General features: G+C 37.6%; 1 protein-coding gene across 3 annotated transcripts; it reads right to left on the bottom strand.

Moving 5' to 3' along the window:
* Positions 1–9,383: 9,383 nt before the first annotated feature.
* Positions 9,384–23,967, bottom strand: Serpinb13 (serpin family B member 13). Of its 3 annotated transcripts, none has more exons than XM_008840660.1 (8): positions 23,803–23,967; positions 23,216–23,283; positions 23,151–23,167; positions 14,479–14,609; positions 13,987–14,104; positions 12,039–12,181; positions 11,670–11,825; positions 9,384–9,785 (listed from the first exon to the last, which is right to left on the bottom strand). In XM_008840660.1, the coding sequence occupies exons 1-8, from the start codon at positions 23,965–23,967 to the stop codon at positions 9,384–9,386; spliced, it is 1,200 nt and encodes a 399-aa protein (XP_008838882.1). The 3 variants fall into 3 exon arrangements, with proteins under 3 accessions (XP_008838882.1, XP_008838883.1, XP_008838884.1); XM_008840661.1 differs by lacking the exon at positions 23,151–23,167 and adding an exon at positions 19,118–19,120 and having other exon boundaries at positions 14,479–14,607; positions 23,227–23,283; XM_008840662.1 differs by lacking the exon at positions 23,151–23,167 and having other exon boundaries at positions 14,479–14,607; positions 23,227–23,283.
* Positions 23,968–25,162: the final 1,195 nt, after the last annotated feature.

Below are 25,162 nucleotides of genomic sequence, written 5' to 3'. Positions count from 1 at the left end.
AGAGACCAAATTATCCGTTTTTGCAGATGATATGATATTATATCTAAGGGACGCCAAAAATTCCACCCGAAAATGCCTAGAAATTATTAACACATTCAGTAAAGTGGCAGGTTACAAGATTAACCTACAAAAGTCTGTAGCCTTTCTATATACCAATAACAAGCAATCAGAGAAAGAACGCATGGAAATACTCCCCTTCACAATAGCTGCAAAAAATAAAATAAAATATCTTGGAATAAACCTAACCAAAGACATCAAAGAGCTCTACAATGAAATTTTTAAATCTTTAAAGAAAGAGATTGAGGAAGGCATCAGAAGATGGAAGGACTGCCCATGCTCATGGATTGGAAGAATTAATATTGTGAATATGACCATCCTACCAAAAGCCATTTATAGATTCAATGCAATGCCAATCAAAATCCCTATGACATTTCTCACAGAATTGGAAAAAAACATCCTAAGACTCATATGGAAGTAAAAAAGACCTTGGATAGCCAAAGCAACCCTGAGCACTAAGAGCGATGCCAGGAGGATTACTATACCAGATTTTAAGCTGTATTACAGAGCTATAGTCATAAAAACAACATGGTACTGGCACAAAAATAGACCCATAGACCAATGGAACAAAATTGAAGACCCAAATATGAGTACATGCAATTTCAGCCACCTGATATTTGACAAAGGGGCCAAGAACATTCACTGGAGGAAAGACAGCATGTTCAGCAAATGGTGCTGGCAAAACTAGATCTCCACCTGTAGAAGAATGAAACTAAACCCCTATCTTTCACCTTGCACAAAAGTCAGTTCCAAATGGATCAAAGACCTCAATGTAAATCCTGAAACTCTGAAACTGTTAGAAGAAAACATTGGCAGAAACCTACAAGATATAGGTGAAGGAAGGGATTTTCTAAACCAGACATTAACTGCTCAGAAAACAAGGTCAAGAATCAACAAATGGGACCTCATTATACTAAAAAGCTTCTGTACACCAAAGGAGGCAACCACGGAAGTGAAGAAAAAACCCACAGAATTGGAGAAAATCTTCACCAGAGATACACCTGACAGAGGTTTAACATCCAGAATATATAACAAACTCAAAAAATGGAGAATCAAGACAGGAAGTAACCCAATTAAAAGATGGGTCAAGGAACTGAACAGAGTTCTCAAAAGAAGTAAAGATGGGTAAGAAGCATCTTAAAAGATGTTCAACATCACTAGTAATTAGGGAAATGCAAATTAAAAACCCTTTAAGAGTTCATCCTAATCAGTCAGGCCTGTTAAGGTTAAAAGAAAAAATGGTTCCAAACCATTGGAGAGGATGTGGGGAAAGGGGAACACTCATCCACTGCGGGTAGGGCTGCAAACTTGCTCAACCCCTGTGGAAAGCAGTGTGGAGAACTCTTAAAAAAATACAAATGAACCTACCATTTGACCCTGTTATACTACTCCTTGGCATATACCCAAGAACTCATCCTATTGTAGAGACACTTGTACAGCTATCTTTGTTGCTGCTCTTTTCACAATAGCTAAGAGATGGAAGCAACCTAAGTGTCCCTCAACTGACCAGTGGATAATGAAAATGTGGTTCATTTATATGATGGAATTTTACTCAGCAGTAAAGAAAGATGAAATCATGAAATTTGCAGGTAAATGGATGGAACTAGAAAATGTTATACTAAGTGAAGTAACACAGACTCAGAAAAAAAAAAAACATATTATGTTCTTCCCTCATATGTGGATCCTAGAACCAAATCTTGATAACTGAGTATGCATCCAGACATAACTACAGGAACCAGGATAATGGAAAGAAACCAGGGGGGTAAGGGAAAAGAAAGAACCTGAAAGAGAAGAACAGTAGGAAACAGGCCTTAATAAGGGAGATATGGATAAAAACTGATTTGTTTAAGGGAGTGGGGACAGAAGGGTATACAAGGAACCTGGGGGATAAAGGGAAAGAAGGAGCTCAAGAGAAGTAAGACCATAGGAGAAGGGTATTATTAAGGGAGAAAGGGGAAAAATGGAGGCCCCTTAATTGGGGAAACCATGATGGAGGGGTTAGACAAAGCGAGATAATGCCTAGCTAGTTTTAAAAAGCAGAGGGAACCATATTAGTCCAACAATCTACTGACAAATTATACATACCAGATCAAGAAATATATGCTTAGGCAAGGTTTATCTGAGAACAATTGGTCTTTGCCCAAAACTTACCTACATGGCACACAGTAATTAAAAGTACCAGACTGGTGGAACTAACCTTCTTGGATGTTTAACAGACATACTTTGAGGCCTATATTAATTTGGTCAGAGGGACATAAAGGACAGTTTTTGTTCCTTGCCCTCCTAAGTCAATTAGTTCTAGGGGACTATGAACATCTTTCAAAATGTCCTGTAATGTGGTGGGTCACCTGTCTTCTTGATCAAGGAGGCCAAGGAGACCCTACCAGATGGACTTGAACCAGTGTCCAGTCTACAAAGAGGAGGATCAACACAGAGGAATCACTTCCTCCATGCTTCCAAGTGAAGCCAGCCATGGTTGAGAAGGACCTTTGACTTATCTTCACATAGGCAGAACTGGTAAAAGAAAGGAGCCAGGGTCTCTTCCCAAGCTCATGTGACCCCTGAGGAACAGATCCTCAAATGGCCTTAAGGGTAAAAATAAATTGGTCTATCTGAACCAACTGTATGACCTTAAACACCCAAAAGGAAAATGTAACCAAAGATTAAAGGAGCCAATATAATTTTTAAGAGTCCATATGTATAGCTAAAGGCTACATAACAAGCAACAATGCCAGATAAGAAATACCTTCTTTTGAGTTGTTGGCCAGGGTGGTCCAAGGGACTCCCAGATAGTAACCCAGCATAGAACTGGGAAAATGAACAGCAGACCCCAATCTTATCTAAAGTAATATTGACAACCGAGTGCTGCTAGTTGAGGAACAGCTGACCTTCCTAAAACAAAGACCTCTAGAGGCTGACTAGATTCACCAGATGGACAAGTAGTGAGGAACGGCTGGGGGTGATGACATCACAGCAGACAGTAACAGGGATAACAGAGTATAAGGGCTCTAGTGCGGGGGAGGCAGGCTATGGGAGGGTGCTATATGGGGAGTGGGTGTACAGTTGAATAAGACGGTTTGGGATGTTCTGTGTGATATACACAAATAAAATCGACAAATTTTTAAAAATGAATTATGTTTGAGGAGGAAGCATAAAAATTTACATCATGTTAATTAGTAGAGGTGATAAACATTACCATTGAAATCTACCCAATGACTTTATAGACATACATAGGTGCCAAGGATCGGAGTGCAACCAATTTTGACTAGTAATAATCAGATACATACAGATTAGAGATGCATGCACCAACATCTCAGTGTTAATGAGCAAAAACAATGAGTCTTTCTGTAAGAAACAGTATATTTTAAAATGAAGTGGAGATCTTTTATAAATGTTAAAAACTCATTCAATTTTATGTCTTACAGGGTTTATATGAGTTCAATATTGTATAACTGCATTAATTCAACAGCAAATCTAAAAATTTTACAGCTGCTTTTGAAAGAGATGTATCTTTGCTCTGGAAACTGTTAATGAGCATATTAAAGCTGTAATGAAATGCTTCTAAAAAATTTAAAAAAAATTAAAAATCTCTTTCAAAACCTCAATTATGTCTTTACTTGCCTACTGAGACTTAACTAAAATCAAATGATTATAATCAATTATTATAAGTAATAATAGAGCGAAAGAGATGATGGAGATTTCAAGTAGAAGCAGGAAAGAGAAACAGCAGCAGTTAACACCTATACAGCATTTATTAAGTTCTAGACATTTTTAAGTCCTTTTTTAATAGTTACTTCTCTTGTTACTGTGGCAGAATACTGTGGCAGAAGCAGCATATAGAAGAAAGGGTTTATTTTGCCTTACAGTTTGAAGGTACAGTCTATCATGGCCATGAAGATATAGTGCCAAGAATATGAGGCTGCCAGTCACACTGAGTCTACAGTCAGGAGGCAGATAACAGCTAGGAAGTGGGGCCCAGCTATCAAACCTGAGAGCCCAACACAAGTAACTTCCTTTCCTCCAGTGAGGCTCTACTTCCTAAAGGTTCCACAGACTTCCGAAATAGCACCACTAGCTGGAGTCCAAGTCTTCAAATACACTTAAACCACAATAGCTATGAAAAAATATTTCTATTTAGTCTCCAAAACAACCCTATATATTATTATTTTATTAGGTAATCTGCATTTTACAGATGTGGAAATCTGTGCGTTTTACAGATAGACCCCAAGTTCAATGATTTTCCTAAAAGCACATGGTAAGTGGTAGAACTAGGAATCAGACTTGGGTAATCAGATTGTGAAATCTTCTTTCTGAAGGATTTCTCCATCCAATCTCTCAGTCATAATCCACCTATTCCACAGCCACCCTTTCCTTCAACACATTGCCCTATTCTCAGAAGCAGATAACTTGCAAAGAATGCAACATGGGCAGTCGTTTACATTTGACCCAAATACTTCTCCAAATATGATTCATCACCATCATTGAAGCCAAAACGCATTACTCTAACCTGACATGTAAAAAAATAATACTTGATTCTTAGGCATCTTGAGTCTTTTTAACTCTGTGTCTGAAGCTTTGAATTCATTCTGATGAGTTTGTTTGCTTATAAATATTATTATCCATAAAGGCAGATCATGTGCACGGAACTGTTACCAAACCTAATTACTTTAAAGCAGATGTAAAGTATCCAATTCAGATTGCTTCAAATGGAAGCAAGAAGCAAGAGATTCACTTGAAAAACACCACTTAAATTACAAATGTTTATGGTTTAATTCTGAGGTGTTTTTTTTTCTTTTATTCTCCCTTTAGTAATAGATGATTTTCTACTTACCAAAAAATGTAAACTAAGATTTCTATTCTCTAAAAATATGTTTGTTGTACCATTTGGTGCCATTAATTTCTAAACCAAACAAAATGTTTTCAGTTTATTCCTCAAAGCAACTAGTACTTCAGCCACCTCCCAGAAACACTTGACCTAACTTTCTTGCTATTAAGTTTCATCCAAGGAGAGAGTATAATCCTCAGGGCTCTTTCTTTATCCATAACCAAGTCCAGCTTAAACTAGTCTAACTAACTAAAAGAAATTGCTGTTAAGCGGAACTATGAAACACAATGTAAGGTCTCAGTGTATGTCTCTCTCTCTGTCTCTGTGTATATATGTGCCTGGTAGGGGGTGAGGGGGGAGAGAGAGAGAGAGAGAGAGAGAGAGAGAGAGAGAGAGAGAGAGAGAAACATTTCTTGGCTCTATTTCTTAGTAGTGGTCTTTTCCACTGTATAAAGGCAAGCTTCTCACATAATGAGAAAAATTGTATCTGGCTTTAGCCAATATCTATATTATTTTATTACACCTAGTGACCCTCAAGGAAAGAAAACTTCTATTTAATGTTTACATGAAGTCCCAGGCCCCATTCCCATCTCTTTAGGTTCCTGTGTGAAATGGCCACGATTGAGAGCCTTTGGTGCTATGATTAACAATCATATTAGAACTGATACCCAGGAAGGGCTTAACCTGAAGCACTTCTGCTTTTATCAAATAGTATGCTGCCCAACTGTTACTAGGGTTTTCTCAATATCACCTTTCCACCACTTACAGAGAAGCTCAGATCCATTGAAGATAGTTGAAGATCCAAGAAAAGAAATCTCAACCATCTAGTTAAGACTATGTAGAGTCAAGAGACCCCTTATCTTATCTTGTAGCTGGGGGGGGGGGCACTGATCAAAGTTCTGGATGGCAACTTTAGTTATCAGCACTCCTATTATATTTGTTTACTTGCTGGCCCATCCCTATTACATTTTGAGTCACTACGTTTCACAAAGGCTGATTACTAATAACTCAGATGAATCACCCCCTCTTTTTCTTCCCTGCCTTTTTTACTAGGCTAAGAAGGGGTGGCCATGTGAATGGTGGAAGTAGCAGAGCTGGTTTTGTCTTCTCATCTTAACCCTGAAAAGATGCTTGGTCCCAATTATTCAGGACCTTATGAAAGTGGGAAACTTCCCTTACAAACATATATGCAAAAACCACTAATATATAACATTACTAAACTGAATCCTGCAACATGCAGAAAAGACTATACACCATGGCAAAGTAGTATTTACCCCAGAAATGTGTGGTTTATTTAACAGCCAGTGTACATATTAGCAGAGAAAAATAAAAACCACATGATCATCTTGATCAAACAAGCAAAAGCACTTCATAATTTTAGAAATTTTATTTGGCCTCCTAAGATAGAGGCCAACCTGGTCTACATAGAGAGTTACAGACCAGCTAGGGCCATAGGGAGACCTTGTCTCAATGACTTGAGACCATAACCCCAGCTCCACAGCACACATGCACAAACTGAGAATGCACTATGGGCCTAACTGGAAGAGCTGAAACTCTAAAACCTCTAGAACAAAGGAAGAGGAACTATTTGGCTTTTTGGTTGTGGAAAGAGGACTCAGATGTGATACCAAAAATCGGATCCTAATAATACTAATGAGCTGATGTCTGGTTGCACTTCAGAAGATGCCATGAAACTACACTGGGATTCTACTTCACACTCTCTAGAATAGATTAGAATAGATTTTTTTTTATTTAAAGATTATAAGGCTGGCCATGGGGGTACGTGCCTTTAATCCAAGCACTCGGGAAGCAGAGGCAGGTAGATCTCCTAAGACAGAGACCAGCCTGGTCTACATAGGGAGTTACAGACCAGGGCCACAGGGAGACCCCGTCTCAAAAAGAATATTTAAAGATTACAATAAGTATTGTTTTAATTTTATTTATTATTTTTATTTTAGTGTATGAGTGTATTGCCTATATGTGTACAAGTGCACCTGTGTTGCGCAGTATCCATGAAGGTCAGAAGAAGGTGCTGGATTTCCCCAGAACTGGAGTTACAGATGGTGGTTAGCCACCATGAAGGTGTTGGGAATCAAACACGGGTCCTCTGCAAGAACAGCCAGTGCTCTTAACTGCTGAGCCATCTCTCTAACCAGATCATAAGAAGTATTGACAAAAATATGAAAGAATTAAGTCTTTTATACATTATTGCAGGATTGTAAAAGAATTTTTGCAGCTGCTTTAGAAGATAATTTAGCAGATCCTCACAATAATAAACATAAAATACCATATGACATAGTATATACCCAAGAGAAATGGAAATATATGTTCATGAAGTGACTTATATGTTCTTAGCAGTATTACTCATAACAGTTAATAAGTCAAACACAAATGTTTATCAACTGATGAATGGATAAACAAAATCTGATATATCTATATAATGAAATATTAACCATAATAAAGAATGCAGGACTGATGTGCATTAGAACTTGGGTGGATCTTAAAAACATGGTAAGTGAATGAATCAAATGACAAAAGGTCATATATTATACAATGTCATTTATAATACAGATCCAGAATAGAATTCCATAGAACAGACATAGAATAATGATTTCCATGTGTTCATGGGCAAAGGAATGGGAAGTGACTATTAATGGGCTTGGGTCTTCTTTCTGGAGTATAGAAATGATCTAAAATTAGATGGTGAACATATGTACACAACAGAATTGTGCACTTTATGGAAATTTTATATTGACATATATTTCTGAACTACTGTATGTTTTTTCACAGACATTTATAAAATTAAAAAGAACCATAGAATCTGAAGAAATATTTCATCTATCACATATTTGGATACTGATTTATTATCAAAGTATAAGAAGTCTTTCAACTCCATAAGATAAGAAGGTAAACTTCCCCATTTTAAAATGACTAAATGATTTAAATATACATTTCAGCAAAGAAATCATATAATAGTCAATATGTATATGAAAATGCTTAACTTAATCATTAGGAAAATGCAAGCTAAAAACCACTGTGGGATACTTCATACATGCCAGGAAAATTCCAGTTATAAATACACAACACTGATGTCAGCAAGGATGTGAAGAAATAATTGGGACCTTTGTACTTCACTAGTTGGAATATAAAATGAAACAGATACATTGAAAAGCAGACTGACAGTTTATCAAAACTCAAGCAACTTAAGACCTAACTAAGACCTAACAATGCCACTCTACAAATCTACTCAAGATAATGACAGCACGTGTCCACACAAACATTTCACGTAAATTTCATAGTAGCGTTATTCATAACAGCCAAAAAGTGAAAATAATCAAATTGTCCATTAGCTGGTGAATGGATAAACAAAATTCATCTTTTCCATGAAGCGGAATAGAGTCAGAAATAAAGAGAGATTAGCAATCAGCACATGCTACAAAAGTATGGACCAAAAGCATTCTGCCAGCTGGAAGAAGTCAGGCACGGAATACTATTCTGCTGTATGACTCTTAGATGAGATGCAGAACACAAAAAATCACAAAGAACAAACGAGTGATTCCCTAGGGTTTGAGGTAAGGACGGCTATGAAGAAACTTCTGAGGGTAATGGAGATGCTCTTCACCACTGAGCTATCTCTCCAGATAATAGAATGTTCTAAAATTGGATTGTGATGTTAGATTTGCAACACCAAAAATTTACCAAAAAGCAATGAATTCATAATTTTCAAGGTATGAGTTTTATGTAAATTATTGCTCAACAAGTGTGATCTTACTAAAAGCTAATCAAACGAAATTCTGTTCAAAATGTGGAGGATCAGCAATAGATGAAGAGCTTTTCAAAAAGCATCTTTAGGAAAATGTCATTGACAGTATCCATACCTCACCTGAGAATAAAAACGAAAAGAGTTGCTCTTCTAAAATTCTTACAAATGCTTGCCTTCCAGAACCTAAAGGATGACAAGGTAGCAGCCTTGATCAGGCACATTTATTTTCCCAGTTATCATACTTCCTTCTCATACCAATATGTTACAATCCTGGCCATGGGGATCCTTGCCTTGTACAGGTTGTCCAATTTCTACTGGGAAAGGAAGAAAGAAACACATGAGTAAATTGTTGTTTTATTTTACTTGTGAATTTCCAAACACTGGAACTGGAGGGATCCCCAAAAGTTCCCGGAAAGAATCTATCCTTTTTATCAAAGACAGCATTTCTCCCGTAACGCACAAAAATGTTCCAGACACTGATACTTTCAAAGAAAATCAGGGGAAGAATTGAGCTTCGCTTGACTTGCCTTAGGCATGGCACAAATGAAAGAACAGTTCTCTTTCAAGGACAAATACCGAAATGTGCTATTACCACCATTACGCCAACGGGTTAATGCTAGGGTTGCAGCGCAAACAAGGAAAACGAAATTTAAGCACACGTACGATTTCCATGACCGCGTGAACTCCAGGTGCTGCTTGCTGATTTTTATAAGTGGAATCGTCCTAGCCTTGACTGTCTCAGGGAGAAGAAAATTTGCCAAAAAAGAGGATGCTGTTGGACTCACTGTGCCTGATGAAGAACAGGAAAGGGTGGTTACAGAGCACAAGTTCACAGCCAGGGGTTGATGAGACCGTGAAGCCCACACCAGTGGCAGCAGCAGCCTCGGCGCCTTCCTCAGTCACCACCAGGAAGGACCTGTGCAGGAACTTCTGGGCGTGCAGCCCCGAACGTGCAGACATCCCCGAGTAGTCTGCACGCTCACTGAAGACATCGCGCATTCCCAAGTCCACCAGCACTGGCTGAAGGTCGTAGCTCTCTTCCACATGAAAGCGGGGGAAACGGAGGTCCACCTTCCTCTCCTCCATGTGCCCAGGGCTGGTCCACTCTACCAACTTCTCAGGAGATAGTTTATCAATAATCTATAGTGTGAAAAAGGAAGGCCAACTGGCACGAGTCTCAAAAACATTTTAAAAATCCAACGCTTGATTTCATTCAATCAGAAGTGCAAAATTTACATTTCAGCACATCTGTCTATATAAAAGCAGTTGTCTTACATTGCTCTATTGTATTTTCCTAGTTATCTGTATATAGCATCAAATGAATTTTTTAAAACTCTAATGGAGAGCTGGAGAGATGGCTCACTGGTTAAGAACACTGACTGTTCTTGCAGAAGACCCAGGTTCGAATCCCAGCACCCACATGGCAGCTAACAACTGTCGGTAACTCCAGTTCCAGGAGATCTGACAGCCTCTTCTGTCCTCTGCGGGCATTGCATAACAGGGGTGCACTTACTTACATGCAGGCAATACATGCATACACATAAAATAAAAATAATAAGTAAATTTTTTTTTATTTTTTAAAACTCTAATGTATATTTCAATTGTTGCTAATGCCCTCTTCTTTGTATAGATACATTAGATATATAGACCTATGTATAGATACATAGATCTATATAATAGATACATTATATCTGTTATATATGTAACTTTTTATAACTATTGTATATAGCATATATAATAGATATGATTGATATAATGTGATATAATATCTATGATATATTTTATTATATTTATTTTATACATATAACTTTTTTATACTACTGCATATCTCTCATAAACTGCTAGATAATATTTCTATTAAGGGTCTGGAAAGATGACTCAGAGGTTAAAAACACTTCCTGCTCTTGCAAAGAGCCTATGTTCTGTTCTCAGTACCCACAGGGCAGTTCACAACCATCTAAGGACACCAGGCATGCACATCATAAACATATATACATTCAGGCAAACACATAGATGTTACAATAAAATTAAAAATAAACAAATATTTTTAAAGAAGTCCTGAGACAAAGTTTTTGAAAAGATATTTCTATCAAGTTGGTGTTAGCTGACATTATTCATTCATCTAGTGTATAACAAGCAGATACAAAACAAAGCAATTACTGTGGATTTCAAGCCAGCTATCCTACTGCATTCAAAGTCAAAATTAATGATTTGACCAGAGAAGCCAATTTCTCTCTTCAGAATTAATTTCTTTATTAGTGATCTTTAGAATGATCCCCAGGCTCTAAACACAAAAGATTTTTGTATATAAACTGTTAAAGCTCTAGTATATATTTCACATTGTTTCAAAATATTTTCCAACTTACAATGCTGCTGACAAAATTTCACAGCATAGATCAAATTTCCTGAGTGTTTTCTGTGTCCTCTACATATGCTAGGCTGCATTTCCCTAATCATATGACAATGCTAGATATTAAGTATAATGAAGGCCAATTTATAGATGAGAATATTAAAGTTTAAGGAAGCTGAGAAGATTCATGATTAGAAAACAACTTAAAGAACACGAATTTGTTGTAAAGCCTTCCAGATTTCCAGAATACAAAACAGTAGCCACATTAATGTTTTAACTATAAAGGGTATGCATCTAAATCAAGACTAAGGGTAAGAAATAAATTCAAACTCAAAGGCCTGCTAAATTGTAAGCACATTTTTTTCTGCACATATTCATACATGATTTTTTCTAGGGAATGAATTCATAGCTATCCATGATTTCTCAGAATAGTGGAGAATCATTAGAACCCCCATACTATTTTGAATGTTCATTTTATCTCGTCTCACATTATTTGCATATTAATTATTCCCAACAAGTCCAATACCATTTAATAATCCTCACTAGACATGAATCTATAGCTGCTTTCTAGGTGACAGCCAGCTTCTATTCAGAAGCCCTGTTTCCAGGCTCACTGGGTACAGTTGTGAAAGTCTTAGGAAATGAAAGCAAGCCAGGGAGATGCCAAGCTTTACCTTCTCCAGACCATCTATGTCATTGGGCAGAAGGACGAACATGCTGAGATCACTGTTTTTGTATGGAATTCCCACAATTTTGGCCTGCATGTCCTCCAGGAGTAAGAAGGGAAAGTTGCTGCACTGGGCCATCATTTGCACAGGCTTACTTGTGCTCTGCAACAAATGAACAGAGCACTCATTGTCAGACACAAGACCAAAAGCATGTGGCACCCAAGTAGCCCACTGAAATAATTAGTTCAAGCTCAAAGAGTGCTAAAGATCTGAGTCACTAACCGAACATTTGCTGACCACCAGAGTATATTTTGTTCAAGTGACTTTAGATTATACATGCCAAATATAAGCAGACCATATGCATAAAGGGCCAACCTTATTCAGCCAGAATTCCTCCTTCTTGGTATGTTCTTTATTAAACTCCATGTCCCACTGTCCTTTAAAATAAACTGTATTTATCAGTACCAGCTTGGTGTTACTACTAAGAGAGCCTTCTGGAAACAAGTCCTTGATTTTTTCTGAAAGCAAAAGAATGGAAATGGTTCATTTATCTTGCAAATAACAAATCATTTTACGTATAGTGAAATATGAATGCAGATGGACTTGGATAATTACTAACATCTCAGCAAGGTCAGCAGCCCAAGGGCCTTGTTAACCAAGGCATTGCCGTCAGAGTCAATGGGAAGTTTCTTACATTGCCTCTGTTAGCACCCTGTTTGTCTTACCACTGATGCATTGGGACAAGTTGTTTAAGCTCTCTGTGCCTCAGTTCCACATCCATAAAATAGAAATATAACATGCCTCATAGGACTCTTGAAAGGAATAAGTGGTCTAATATGTGTAAACCTAAAATTATATCTAGCACATCATAAACACTCAGCTTTAGCTATAATGCTTATCTATTTTATATAGTTTTTCCTTGTGGTTGGGCAATTACTTATTTTATTGGAAACAGAATCTGTACTGGGGAAGGGGATGTTTATGTGGGTGTGCTCAACTGTACATGCATGTGCATGTGGAGATCAGAGGCCAACATCAAGTTGTGTTCCTCTGTCACTCTATCACTTTTTAATTTTTTGTGACAGAGACTATCACTGAACTTGAAGTTCACCAATTCAAGTAGGCTAGCTGGCCAGTTAGCTCCCAGGATCCACATATCTCTATTCTCAACTCATAGGTCTATACATACAGACACACACACATGCATGCACGCACGCGCAGACACACACACAAACACCACCTATGCTCAGCTTTTATCTAGGCTCTGGTAATCTAAACTCAAGTCTTCATGCTTGTATAGCAAGCACTGTACCACTCAACCATCTCGTCAGCCCTAGAAATTTGTGTTTTGGATTCTTATTTAGCACATCCTACACTAAATACTGAAAAATACTGTTCGGCCCTTCAATAGACCCATGTTTTATGCTTATTTTAATTTTCTTTCTTTGGATAAAATGCATTCTGTCATAAGAGAGTTCTCATTAATAACAGTAATAGAAAATGTTATCTATCACCTACTGCTCCTAGAAGAGTATTTCCATTTTAATATTCTTCTCCAGTATTTCATGTATGTTTGGCTCATACTAGGGTTATGAGACTGGAAAGTCTGGGATGAGATTCCTCAAATCCTCTTTTGGGTATGGAGCTGAAAGTTTAATTATCCCTACAAGATGTTCAAGTGGAGAAGAGTCCCAGGTGACCCTAACTGTAAGGTTTGGTGGAAGAGCTATATGTTTCTCACTTAACAAAGGGAAGGGAAACTTTCTATGTCACCCAGGAACCAGACCGCCTAGGAACCCAGACTCAGAAAGAAAGTCTATGATATAAAAAAAAACAGCCGGGAATGGTGGCGCATGCCTTTAATCCCAGCACTCGGGAGGCAGAGACAGGCGGATCTCTGAGTTCAAAGCCAGCCTGGTCTAGTAAGTTCCAGGACAGCTGGGGCTACAGGGAGACCCCGTCTCAAAAAGACCAAATAAATAAATAATAAATAAATAAATAAATAAACTGAAGACAAGCATGAACCCAGTTCAAGAACCCCAAAGACAATGTTATCAATAGCATGTGCAAGCAATTCTCTAAGTTTCTCCATGCATTTGACTTCTGGTGGTCACCTTCCTGGTTCCTCCTGGATCTCACCTTATTTGATATGGCCACTCCACTCTGCAGTGCCCTCTCTCACCCTTTATGCCCATCCTGCCTTACGGTTCTGCCAAACCCATCTCAAGCATCTCCCAAAGCATCTATGCAGTGTCAAGCCCAAGGCTTCACTCAGCAGATGGTCAAGAAGTGCTTCATAATGAAAAACCCACCCATACCCTACCATTTATTTGGCTTTCAACCCAGGAATTAATCTTCTTTCGACTTTCATCTGCTGCATTTATAAAATCAACAGGCTCCAGAGATGCATGGTAATATTTTTCAACATAATCAATGTATTTCTTTAGGAGAGATAGGAAAGAAATAGAGATTGAACAGTTCATTTATCAATTGCAAACATCTCTAAATAAATGTATCTATCTGTTCATTAGGGCAGCTAATGTCAAAACTGAAATTTTCAGGTTCTCACTAAACAATTTTCAGTGCTTTCATCTACATTTTTATGCAGGTACAATGGGACTAAAGCAAAAATCAGGCATAGGCTGCCAGCACTAAAAAGAAACTGCATATTTAAGAGGAGGCCAGAAAGACCACTAGTAAAATGGTCTCAGGCAGGCAGCCAACACAAGCAGCACGGCCCCAGGACTCTGTTCTAACAAAGGTGTTTGGCCATTTAATATTACCACTCAGATATGGCAGAAACAGCAAAACTTACTTGAAGGAAGAGGTATGTTTTTTCTCCAAACAGCCTGTTGGCTATGTTCACTTCATAATCATTTGGGAGTTTGCTTATTTCAGTCAAAAACCTTTGGAATTGGTGATGTATCTCTTCTGTCTTCTCAATCTTCAAAATCAAGACAAAAACTCAATGGGTTATCATGACAAAAGGGAGCCTAGATTCTCTTCTAAGAGGAAATAACTAGGTCTTTACCTCAGGTGGACAACCCTGAGCGTAGAATATAGTAATTTGTTGGTCCCTGCATGTCTTTACATGAATCATCATTATGTAAGGCAAGTCACTCAGCTCCTCAGAGAAGCCTTCGCCACAGCTCAACATCACAGGCCTTTCTTTTCTGATTCAGTTTGCCTTTTGATCTCAAATATAATTGCTCACTAAGTGTTTCATACATTTGCTTTTATCTAACCACAAGGCTCTAAACACTTGAGAAATATAGGTGGCTCTCCAGATAATTCTTCTCCACTAACATTTGGCTATTTCTGTTATAAATAATATATAATAAAAATGACTCTTGATGGAATAAGTATTTATCAGAGCTACAAATTAGACTGAAATGAAATTTGTCACTGTTTCAGGAAAAAAAGAGAAAGTTCTGGTTATTTTCTATAGCATCCATCAGTTTTTTCACTAGGGTCTGAGAAGTATTCCATGGGAAATTCAAAACCCTTGGAACAGAGGAGAATATTGCCTGTTGACTGGAGTTTGATTGTTCGGATTCACATAAATGCAGGGAGAGGCGTTTGAGTTTTGAAATAGTCTATTCCTGATTCCACATGAGAATAGAAAAACCATCTTCCTGCAGAACATGATGCCTATGGATTTGTTTAATTCTTTGTTTTGTATGTGGTTTTCATCATTGGTTCCCCCAGTGCCTACAGAAGTATCTGGAAAATAATTGACAGCCAATTTTGTGAATAATTAAGAAACATCTGAAGGTATTTAAGTTGAAAGTATAAATCTGCACTGTTCTAGCAAAATCTATGCAGCTAAATTTGACTTTTGGCTGCCTTTTTGATGCTATGAGCCCTTAAATGGCTAGCAATCAAATGGTAAAATGGGAGTATTTAACTCAGAAGAGAAGGGGGAAGGTTATACAAGGAACTATGGAGGTAAAGGAGAAGAAGGCGCTCGAAAGAGGGAGGATCATAGGAGACAGGTATTATCAAGGGTGAAATGGGGAAAATGGGGGGTACTTTAGCTGGGGAAGGAGGAAGGAGGGCTAGACAAGGAGAAAGAGAGAAGATATAATTAATGCTTAGCTCTCATGAAAAAACAGAGGGAAATATATTAGTTCAAAAGCCTACTGAAAAATCAGGCATATGGTATTTCTACATGAGTCCATATGTGTAGCTGAAGGCTATACAACTAGAAACAGTGTCAGACAGGAGAAATTTCCCTTCTAGTTGTTGGTCAGAAAAGGGGGTAGAAAGATTGTAAGAGACTGGGGAAGAGTTGCATGACCAGATGGAAACAGAATCTTTCAGGGTCCTGGAACCTTGCTCATATGAACCTACAGCAATGGTGCCAGCATGCACAAGACCCATGCAAACTCAATCAGACAAAATCCCAGCATGGATCTGGGGAAATGGGCAGCAGGCCCCAACCTTAGCCGAAGAACTAGTAGCAGCTCATTACTGCCAGATGAGAGAGAGTTGATCTTCTTTAAGGGATTGACTCTAGAATGGCTGACTAAATCCCAGTGAATGAACTTGCACTGAGGGACATCTAGGTACACTAACTTGACTTGAAAGGCCTTAATATATACAACAGAATGCATGAACGCTGATGGGAGGAATATGGGGGGTATGGATGGCGGAGGGGGTATAAAGATGATTAAGATGTTTTATTATATGAAATGCACAAAATTCAATAAATTTATACATTAAAAATAAATAAACAAAATAAATGGCTAATAATTTTTTTGACTGCTTGGGTTGATTGGGACATACCGTGAACAGGTTAATACATTGCAGCCTTTGGGGACAAAGGGTTTAGTGTAAGCATATTTTCCCAGTGAGCCAGTTGTGACTAGACTGATCAAAAATGAGGGAAGGGAGGAAAGGCCTGCCAGTTATCAAACAAGTTTGGGGCTTTCGTTTATAAGACCTATGTAGCCCAAACTAAGAAACTAAGAAACTAAGATGGCCCTGAGTTGATAACATTCCAATATCTTATTCCAGAAGAAAAAAAACTTCATTACAAAAGTAACTATATCACAGGTCTTACTGTACTCCCACAGATTATCAATCAAATAGGAGCTCATATTCCAAAATTATAAAGCATGAACAAACAAGATAAAAATCAGAAAAAAATAGTAAGCAGCCCTAATAGAGCCACAAAGAACTCAGATACTGACATTTTTAGTTATCATGCGTAAATGTGTGTGTGTGTGTGTGTGTGTGTGTGTGTATTTAATGAGCAAGTGATTATCCACAGTTTTTAGTTTGGCTTAACAATCAACTAAAGCTCCTAAAATAAATAATCAATAAGCATTGAAAAAATAAAGAAAGAATTAAAACACCAACCAAAAATATTTTATCCAGTAAAACTGACCCTCAAAACAAAAAAGAAATTGTCTTTCTCAGATGAACAAAAGCTTTACCACTACTAGTATTGCCTGACAAGAAATGTCAAATGGAACCTCTCAGTTTAAATGAAAAGCTGATATGCAGCAATATAAAACCACATGAAAATACAAAACTGTCCTGTAAAAGTAAATATACAGAGAAATATAGAATCCTATACTATTGTAATTTAGGTGCATAAATAACTTTTAAATCTGGCAAGCAATTTTAAGCATAAAAATGTAATTATGCATCTATATTAATGAATATGTGATATAAAAAGAAGCAATTGTGTCATAATACCATAAAGGAGGAGAGGACAGATGTACAAGCATAGTGTTATACATAATTGAAGTTAAATGATTCATTCTCAAATAATGGAGTGTTATAAGGTTAAGATGCTTTGTGTAATTCTAGTGGCAACTATAAAGAAAATATAAGTTAAGTACAAACAGAAATGAGAAAAGAAATCCACTGAGTAACTAAAAATCTAAGTCATACAAAAAAGAAAGAAACAAATGACCAGACCATGAGAGTTTTAATCCAAATTCTACCCAATAAATTAGGTGAGTCTTTAAATTATAAAACTCTTGCACAATGTTTTTAAATGTGTAATAAGCCCCAACTCATATAAAGAGTCTAGTGTTTTTTTGATACTGAAATTGAACAAGAATATTCAAGAAAAAAAGTATTAGTGATATTATTTATAGCACTTTTGTTTTGTTTTGTTTTGGGGACAAGCTCTCTCTATAGCCCAAGCTGGTCTGAAACTTGCTATGTAAACCAGATTGGCCTCAGTCTTAGAGATCCACCTGCCTCCCAAGCGCTGTGATTATTAGAGGTGTGCACCACAACATCTGGCCTTTTACAGAAATTTCAAAACTAACAAATATTAGTAAATCACATATGAATGCATAATTTAAAAATATCATGACTTGGTATATTGTCCCACAAATAAGAGATTTACCATTAGAAGTTATTAATGTAACTAATTCTAATAAGAGAGGGAGAAAAAGTCACATGATCACTAATAGATACAAAAAGTAGATATATGCATTTATAGATGACTAAGATCATTGAGATTTTTGGGTCTCACCCTCTCTGGACAACTTATAAAATGAACCTATAATCGATATTGTGAGTAATAAGTATTGGCACAATCTCTTTAGCAAACAATCAGGCAAATAGTTAATAAAACTGCATAATTCTACACCTTCCTTTTCAGATTTACACAGAAATATATTGAAAGCCACAAATGTGAGCCCGACAAACTCCCTTGTAACTGTTTTGAAAGGGAAAAAGCAAATGACTGAATCAGGAAACACACACACAATTGAACGGTATTCAGAGATTTTTAAAAAGAATAATATTTTGCCCTTTGGGGCAACATGAAAGAACCTGGAAAATACTATGTGGCATAAAACAAGCCAAGTACAGAAAAGCACATTCCACATGGCTGACTCACATAAGCAACCTAAGTGTTGGTCTCAGAAGAAAGAGAGTGAAAGTCTGTTTGCCAGAGGTGAGGTAGATAGGACAGACATCAAGGGGAAAATGTGGGTAAAAAGACATGTAATTATAGTCAGAGAGGAATTTTTTTAATTTTTATTGAATTTTTATGATTTTCATGCAATATAATTTGATGGTATTTAGATCCCCCCATCTTCACCCTCCCTTCTTTCCCTACCCAATTTAATGTACTCAAACATATATAGATAGATAGATCTATAGATCATATATATATATATGATCTATAGAGTCTAATTTGTGTCTCCAAATGTCCTTCACTGTGGGTCTGTCTACTGGAACTTGGTGAATGTACCAAGGGTCACATCCTTGAAAGAGTCTGACACCCTATCTCAGCAGTCATTGACTGCCAATAGTTCTTTAGGTTAGGTTGGAGTTTTCTTAATCACATACCCACATCTATGCTGGGATTTTTTGACTGGCTTGAGCTTATGTGAGATTTGTGCATGCTGTCACCATTGTGTGAGTTCATATGAGCAACCGACCAGCTGTCCGAAAAACTCTATTTCCTTGTGGTCATCCACCACCTCTGGCTCTTTTTTTTTTAATTAACATATACAGTATTAGATTTCCTTATGGCATTTTCATACAAAGTTTGTTTTTGTTGGTTCTCCTCCCCCATTCCCCTGACCCCTCCTTGGACCATCCCCCCACCCCATAGTCTCTTTTCCACTTTCTTTTTGTTAAAATAAATAATTTATTGAGAATTTCATACACTTATATAAAGTATTTTGATCAAATCCATGCCCACTCCTTCCCCTCTAACTCCTCCCATATCTCCCCATCACTTTTTTCTGATAACTTCATGTACTCTTTCTTCTTCTTTGATTTATTTATTTTTATGGGGCTTTTGGCAACTCTAACATTGCCCCCTCTGGAGAGGTAACCTTAAAATCTTTTAAGGATTAGATACAAGCTCCCAAATACTTTCAACATTTTTTGGCCTTTGGAACAGAGTATGTTGCTAAGAGACCCAAGGACACTTTGACTTTTAGCCAAGAAACTGGCTACTTTTCTTTGGGGTCTTTTTACCCTAAATGCCCAGCCAATTCCTACCTCCTATTCTTAACACACCATCCTCTGAGGAGGTTACCCAAATTGCCAATAGGGAATCAGGACACAGATCACTCTGGCTTCCTCGATGCTGAACAGGGACATAGGGTGAGGCAATTGGAGTACCCCTTCAATGGGTCTATCTAAAAGACTCCCAAATTGCATAACTCTTATCTCCAAGGGGAAAAGAAAGTCCTTGAAATGTGAATAGGAGATGTGAAGGAGAAATAAAGGCAAGAGTAATTAGGATTACAAGTTCTAGCCAGACCTCTGGCTCTTAGAGTTTTTCTGCCCCCTTATTCCACATTTATGCCTGAGCCCATGCAACCAGAACAACAACAACAAAAAAAAAAAATCAACTTTACACAGCTGTGAATCCTGTGAACTACAATAGCAACTGGCCTAGAAAGGTATACAATAGTAGAATTAATATTATGGGAATAATCAACTACTGTCTATTTGGATTTAAGGTCCACTTCATAGGCTGGAGCTCAAACCTGATACTGATATCAGGCATAGGACCCTGAGGACAAACAGGCCTCAGGACAGAAGGGTGAAACTAACACTAGTTTTCTAGTAAATAGTTAAACTGACTCCTAATGGCTTATTTTTATACCCATAGATTAATGCATCTCTCAGCTTTCACCAAAGAAGTTTCTTATGCAGCAGATGATGATTAACACAGAAACCCACAACTGGCCAATGTGCAGAGAACAAGAGACTGCAGAGTACTTATCCCTGAGTAGGACACCTATATCTTCTGTCTCCCAAGGAGGAATATTTTTAAAAGCATTTCTAGTACAGACAAACAGAAAATAGGTGAGTGGCTTCCTTGGGATGAAGAAGTGATAAATGGAGAGGGGTGGGGGAAGGATGGGGAATGACCACTGACAGTTATGGAGTTTCTTTCTTGGGTGATGAAAAAGTTCTAAGTTTGATTGTAATGGTTATAGAACTCTGTAAGCATGCTAAGAACCACTGAATTATACAATTTAAATGGGCAAATTGTATGAAACATTAATTATATCTCAATAAAGCTATTTTGCATTGAATAAAAGAAACAAGTGAAATTAAAGTTAATATATTTTATCTCATCTAGCATACATAGGATGTCATTTCAACATATGACTATAATAAAAATGAACAATGAATTCCATATTTATATATAATAGATAACTATAGGCTATTTCAACACAATATACATAAAATTATTTCTACATGGATTTTATCAAGTTTCTGAAATCCAGTATCTATTTTATATCTTTAAAATGTCTCAATTCATGCCAGATATATTTCAAGTGCTGATAGCCTCTTGATTGACTAATACACTGAGCAACTCAGACCAAAGAAAGCCTCACCTAGGTAAACCAGCAGGCTTGTATACAAAGAATCATTTCAACATTGTTCGTAATAGAAAAAAGAGAGGAAGGAAAAAAGGGAGGGAGGGAGGGAGACACATTAATAATATAAATGAGCAAACAGTTGTAAAAATGAATCAACTAACACTACAGGTTTCTGTGTAAAATAAATAAATCTTGCAAACACAATATTAAATAAAAAATAATCATGCTGTGGGACTATAGAGATGCTTCCTGCTTTTCCAGAGGACCCAAGTTCAGTTCTCAGCACCTACATTGGGTGACTCACCACTGCCTATAACTCCAGTTCCAGGGTATCCCATGTATCTGTGCACAAACACGGAGAGAGAGAGAGAGAGAGAGAGAGAGAGAGAGAGAGAGAGAGAGAACGCTTGCACACATACACATAAATAAATTTTAAAAAAATAAAGTTTCAAAGAATGATGGCAACAAAGAAATAAGAGCTCAGGGGCATAACAAATATCTAATTTAGGACACTAGAATGTCCACTCTCTGGAGAGGAGAGTTGTGCTCAGAGAAGGTGTGTAGGTGCATCAGGGATTTGATAATGGCATGTTTCTTACACAGGGAGGAGGAATTAAAGGTGCTCATTGAATTATACTTTTTTGTTCTTTTTTGAGACGGTACCTGTAGCCCTAACTCACCTGGAACTCACAACATAGACCAGGATTGCCTCAATCTCAGAGATCAGCCTGCCTCTGCCTCCTGGGTACTAGGTTTAAAGATATGCACTACCGCACCCCACTTGCATTATACTTTCTACCATTCCTGTCTATGTCTTATTATTTTAATACCACATATAATAGCAAGGTCTGAAATACTCTGAAGGCGTGTAATAATCAAGGGGCATACCAAGCCTACCACTTGGAAAATCACATTACTCATCTGTTTCTTCATCTATTGTGGAGAGATTGGCTTAGATGGTCTCTACAGTCTGCTCTAGTACTAATATCCTTTTGTCAGTCAGCAATTCTGCTCTTTGTATTTCTGCAGCTCCCAAAAAATCCTGGAGAAGGGACAGAGATGCTTCACAGTGGAGTACAAGTTATACCTGCCCAAAGCTGAAATTCAACTTCCACCCTGTCATGAAGCTTTCCACCCAGGAGAAGGGCATCTGTCCAAGGTCAGGTTGTGCAGGGACTACCACACTAAAGAGAGAATGCCCCTGGAAGTTATTACACATCTCAGTTGAATGCACATGGGAGCAGCGATTTGACTTAGCTCTGTTAAACAAACTCTGAATGGAAGCCTAGCTCTCCACAGTTGCAAGTGAGCTACCTAGACAACACAGCTTTATAGGATTACAAAATGAACAGCTCACATTGCTGGGTGATATGTGGTATGGTTTTATGAGATCAGGGTCCTGAATTATAATTACCATCAAAGCAATTCTGCCCTTCTGAGAGAGAAGAACACCTCCTGATGCTCTCACCTACATGGGCTTAATCTTTTTCCCACATTTGGGAAGACCAAGGGATAGATACTAGAGAGCTAGAGCTGAAAGAGGACCAATGGTCCTGTACCGACATTTTTTAAGAAAATATTAGCAGGAGGGACAAAATAAAAGTTAAATTTAGCAAGAATTTTACAGCTGCTGGGTGAATTACAAGTATATTCTAGATGGTCTTACTGGTAACTTTACAGAGAATTACAAAAGGTAAATAACTTGTCCAACGTCTTATGGACCTCCTATGCCTGAGCCAGAACCTGAATCTAATTCTCTTTAACTCTAAAACCCATCCATTGTGCTGTAAGAACTTTTCAGGATCACCAGAGGCACTGCCCTCAGAAAAGATTAATGCTCTTCTGGCAGTTAGTTCTTATGAGAGTGGGATTTTATAAAGTAAGACCAGCCCATGAACTTGGCGCTGTCTGCATGTGGCAGGTGCTCACTCCCTTTCTCCACTACATTATAATGGTCCCATAAGACTCTCACTGGAAGCCAAACAGATAAAGCCACCCAATCAGGGACTTTTAGCCCTCAAAACCATGAGATATATAAGCAAGTTATTTTCTTCATAAAGTTCCCATCCTCAGTATTTTGTTATAGCAAAAGAAAATGGACTAATATTGTTTGGCTCCAGTGATTGTTTCTTAATAATTGTGGTGTGCTACCTCTTTCATGCTTTTCCTGATACTTTTCTCCAGAGATCCTACACCTAAAAAAGACCACACTAAAGAATGTAAAACATGCTTCCCACCTCTTTTTCTTCAGCCTTTATTCTGGATTTTTCTGTGTCTCTTTCAGAGTAAAGCACCTGGAAGAGAAAAAAATATTATTGTAGTGGTTAGAACAGCAAAAAAACCTCACATGGGGGAAAGTTGGTATTTGTTTAAAGCAGATTCAATGGTATACAGGTAGCATTCTCTCCCTGAAATTTCAGGTCTGTGTTGCCCACTGATCTCTTCAAGGAGGTCTAGTCATGGACTTACTTAGACATTCATCTTTGATGTATCATTTATATCAATTAAAAATTACATCACTGCTCCCAGGAGTTTTTTCGTTTCCTGCTCTAACTTTAATCATGAGGTTAATAGCTTTGGACATAGCCATCCATTCACCTGACACACAAAGGAATTCCATGTATCGAGGAGAAGATGGCATGACGGTATCTGGAGAGAAAAGACGATTTCCCTGATAGACCTGAAATTGCTCCACATCTTCATAGTCTTTGTTTCTTGGCCAACAGGTCAAAGTGAGCATATTCTCAAAACAATGCTAGAGGGCTGAGCCCCAAAAACAAATCTATGCCTAGAAAACAAAGGAAACTTCTCACCTTCTGTAACTCAGAGGCAGTGGCTCCTCGGGTCCCCAGAAGTATCATACCAATGGCTGCTGAGATGCCCACAGGGGAAAAGAAAATGTTGCCATCATCTTTTTTCTCCAGCTCTTTGAAAAGATCAAACCCCAATTGAGTAGTTGCTGTTCCTAGTGATTCCATGATGATTTCAGTGAGATCTAGAAAAGTAATAACAACCAGCACAGAACATTTGGATTGGTCTGCTTTCTGTCATGAGAACTACTCCTGCATTAATCCAGAAAACTGAGATTTTGACCCCTCTCAGTACAAGGTCACTGTTATCTGCTTCTCCCTTTTCCCATGACAGGAGACATGAGTCAGCTGGAGTCTGCTTGGCCCAGCACTTCTCAGTTCTCATTTCCCCAGATAGCAGAGTAATGCCTTAATGGGTTTTTTTTTTTTTCCTCTTATTTATTTAGTCAGAATCTGCTTGATTCTGCCTCTCACAGCCTCCGCCTGACCTGCCAAAGTCCAGCTTGCCCAGCTGTTCAGCTTGTGGCAAGGCAGGGATCTGAAAGTGTAGGAATCTCTACTGGCCTCAAATCCAAGCAGCGTTCTCCAATCCAGATTAATTAGGATGGCAACAGTTACATCCTTATCTGACACTTTTCATTTCTCAATAGATCCAAATCCAGTCCAGAGTAGCAGGACAGAGTGTCTTAATTCCCAATCTCTAACTCCAATGAAAGAGCTTTGGGCTGAATTTTTTTTCCTAAGTGGTAATATCTCTAAGTTGTAGATTAAGTTATAGATGGAAGCGTTTTAATTTTTATAATTTTTTGCATTGTTTCAGGTTTGTTCAATGGACTAATATAACTTTTATTATATGGAAAAAAATAACTTTTAAAGAGCACTTAATATCCACCAAAAAATAAGTAAAATATGAATATGCTTTCTGTTTTATCACCAGATACTTTATAGTTATTTAATAAAAGCTATTAAAGAATTCTAAAACAAGGATAAAATTTCTGATAGCCAAGGCATCCCACATCTACCCAGTTTCCTTACAGGAACACTTTGCAGATTAATTAAGAAATAAAATGAGTTAACTTACTATCAAACAAAATGAAAGAGCTAAAGTGCCATGGCCATTTAGGCACTGAAATAAATAAAACTATTTCAAGGAAAATCTTATGCACAATAAAATATATTTATTTCAAATCAACAATCAGCCATATTCTCAAAACACAGGAGTCTTAAGTTGGAGCTGAGGAAGAACTTACCTGGTTCTTGAAGAGACAGAGGTGGCTGGACAAGCAGCCAGGGAGCCTATGTAAAATGAGTAGCTGAGGTCTTTAATTTATAGCTTCTCAGTCTGCCTCTCCCTAGTCATTAC

Source organism: Nannospalax galili, unplaced genomic scaffold (assembly GCF_000622305.1).
Source record: "Nannospalax galili isolate Female #2095 unplaced genomic scaffold, S.galili_v1.0 scaffold298, whole genome shotgun sequence".
Taxonomy (NCBI): domain Eukaryota; kingdom Metazoa; phylum Chordata; class Mammalia; order Rodentia; family Spalacidae; genus Nannospalax; species Nannospalax galili.
The sequence above is the reverse complement of the archived record's forward strand: the minus strand, read 5'-3'. Positions and strand labels throughout refer to the sequence as shown.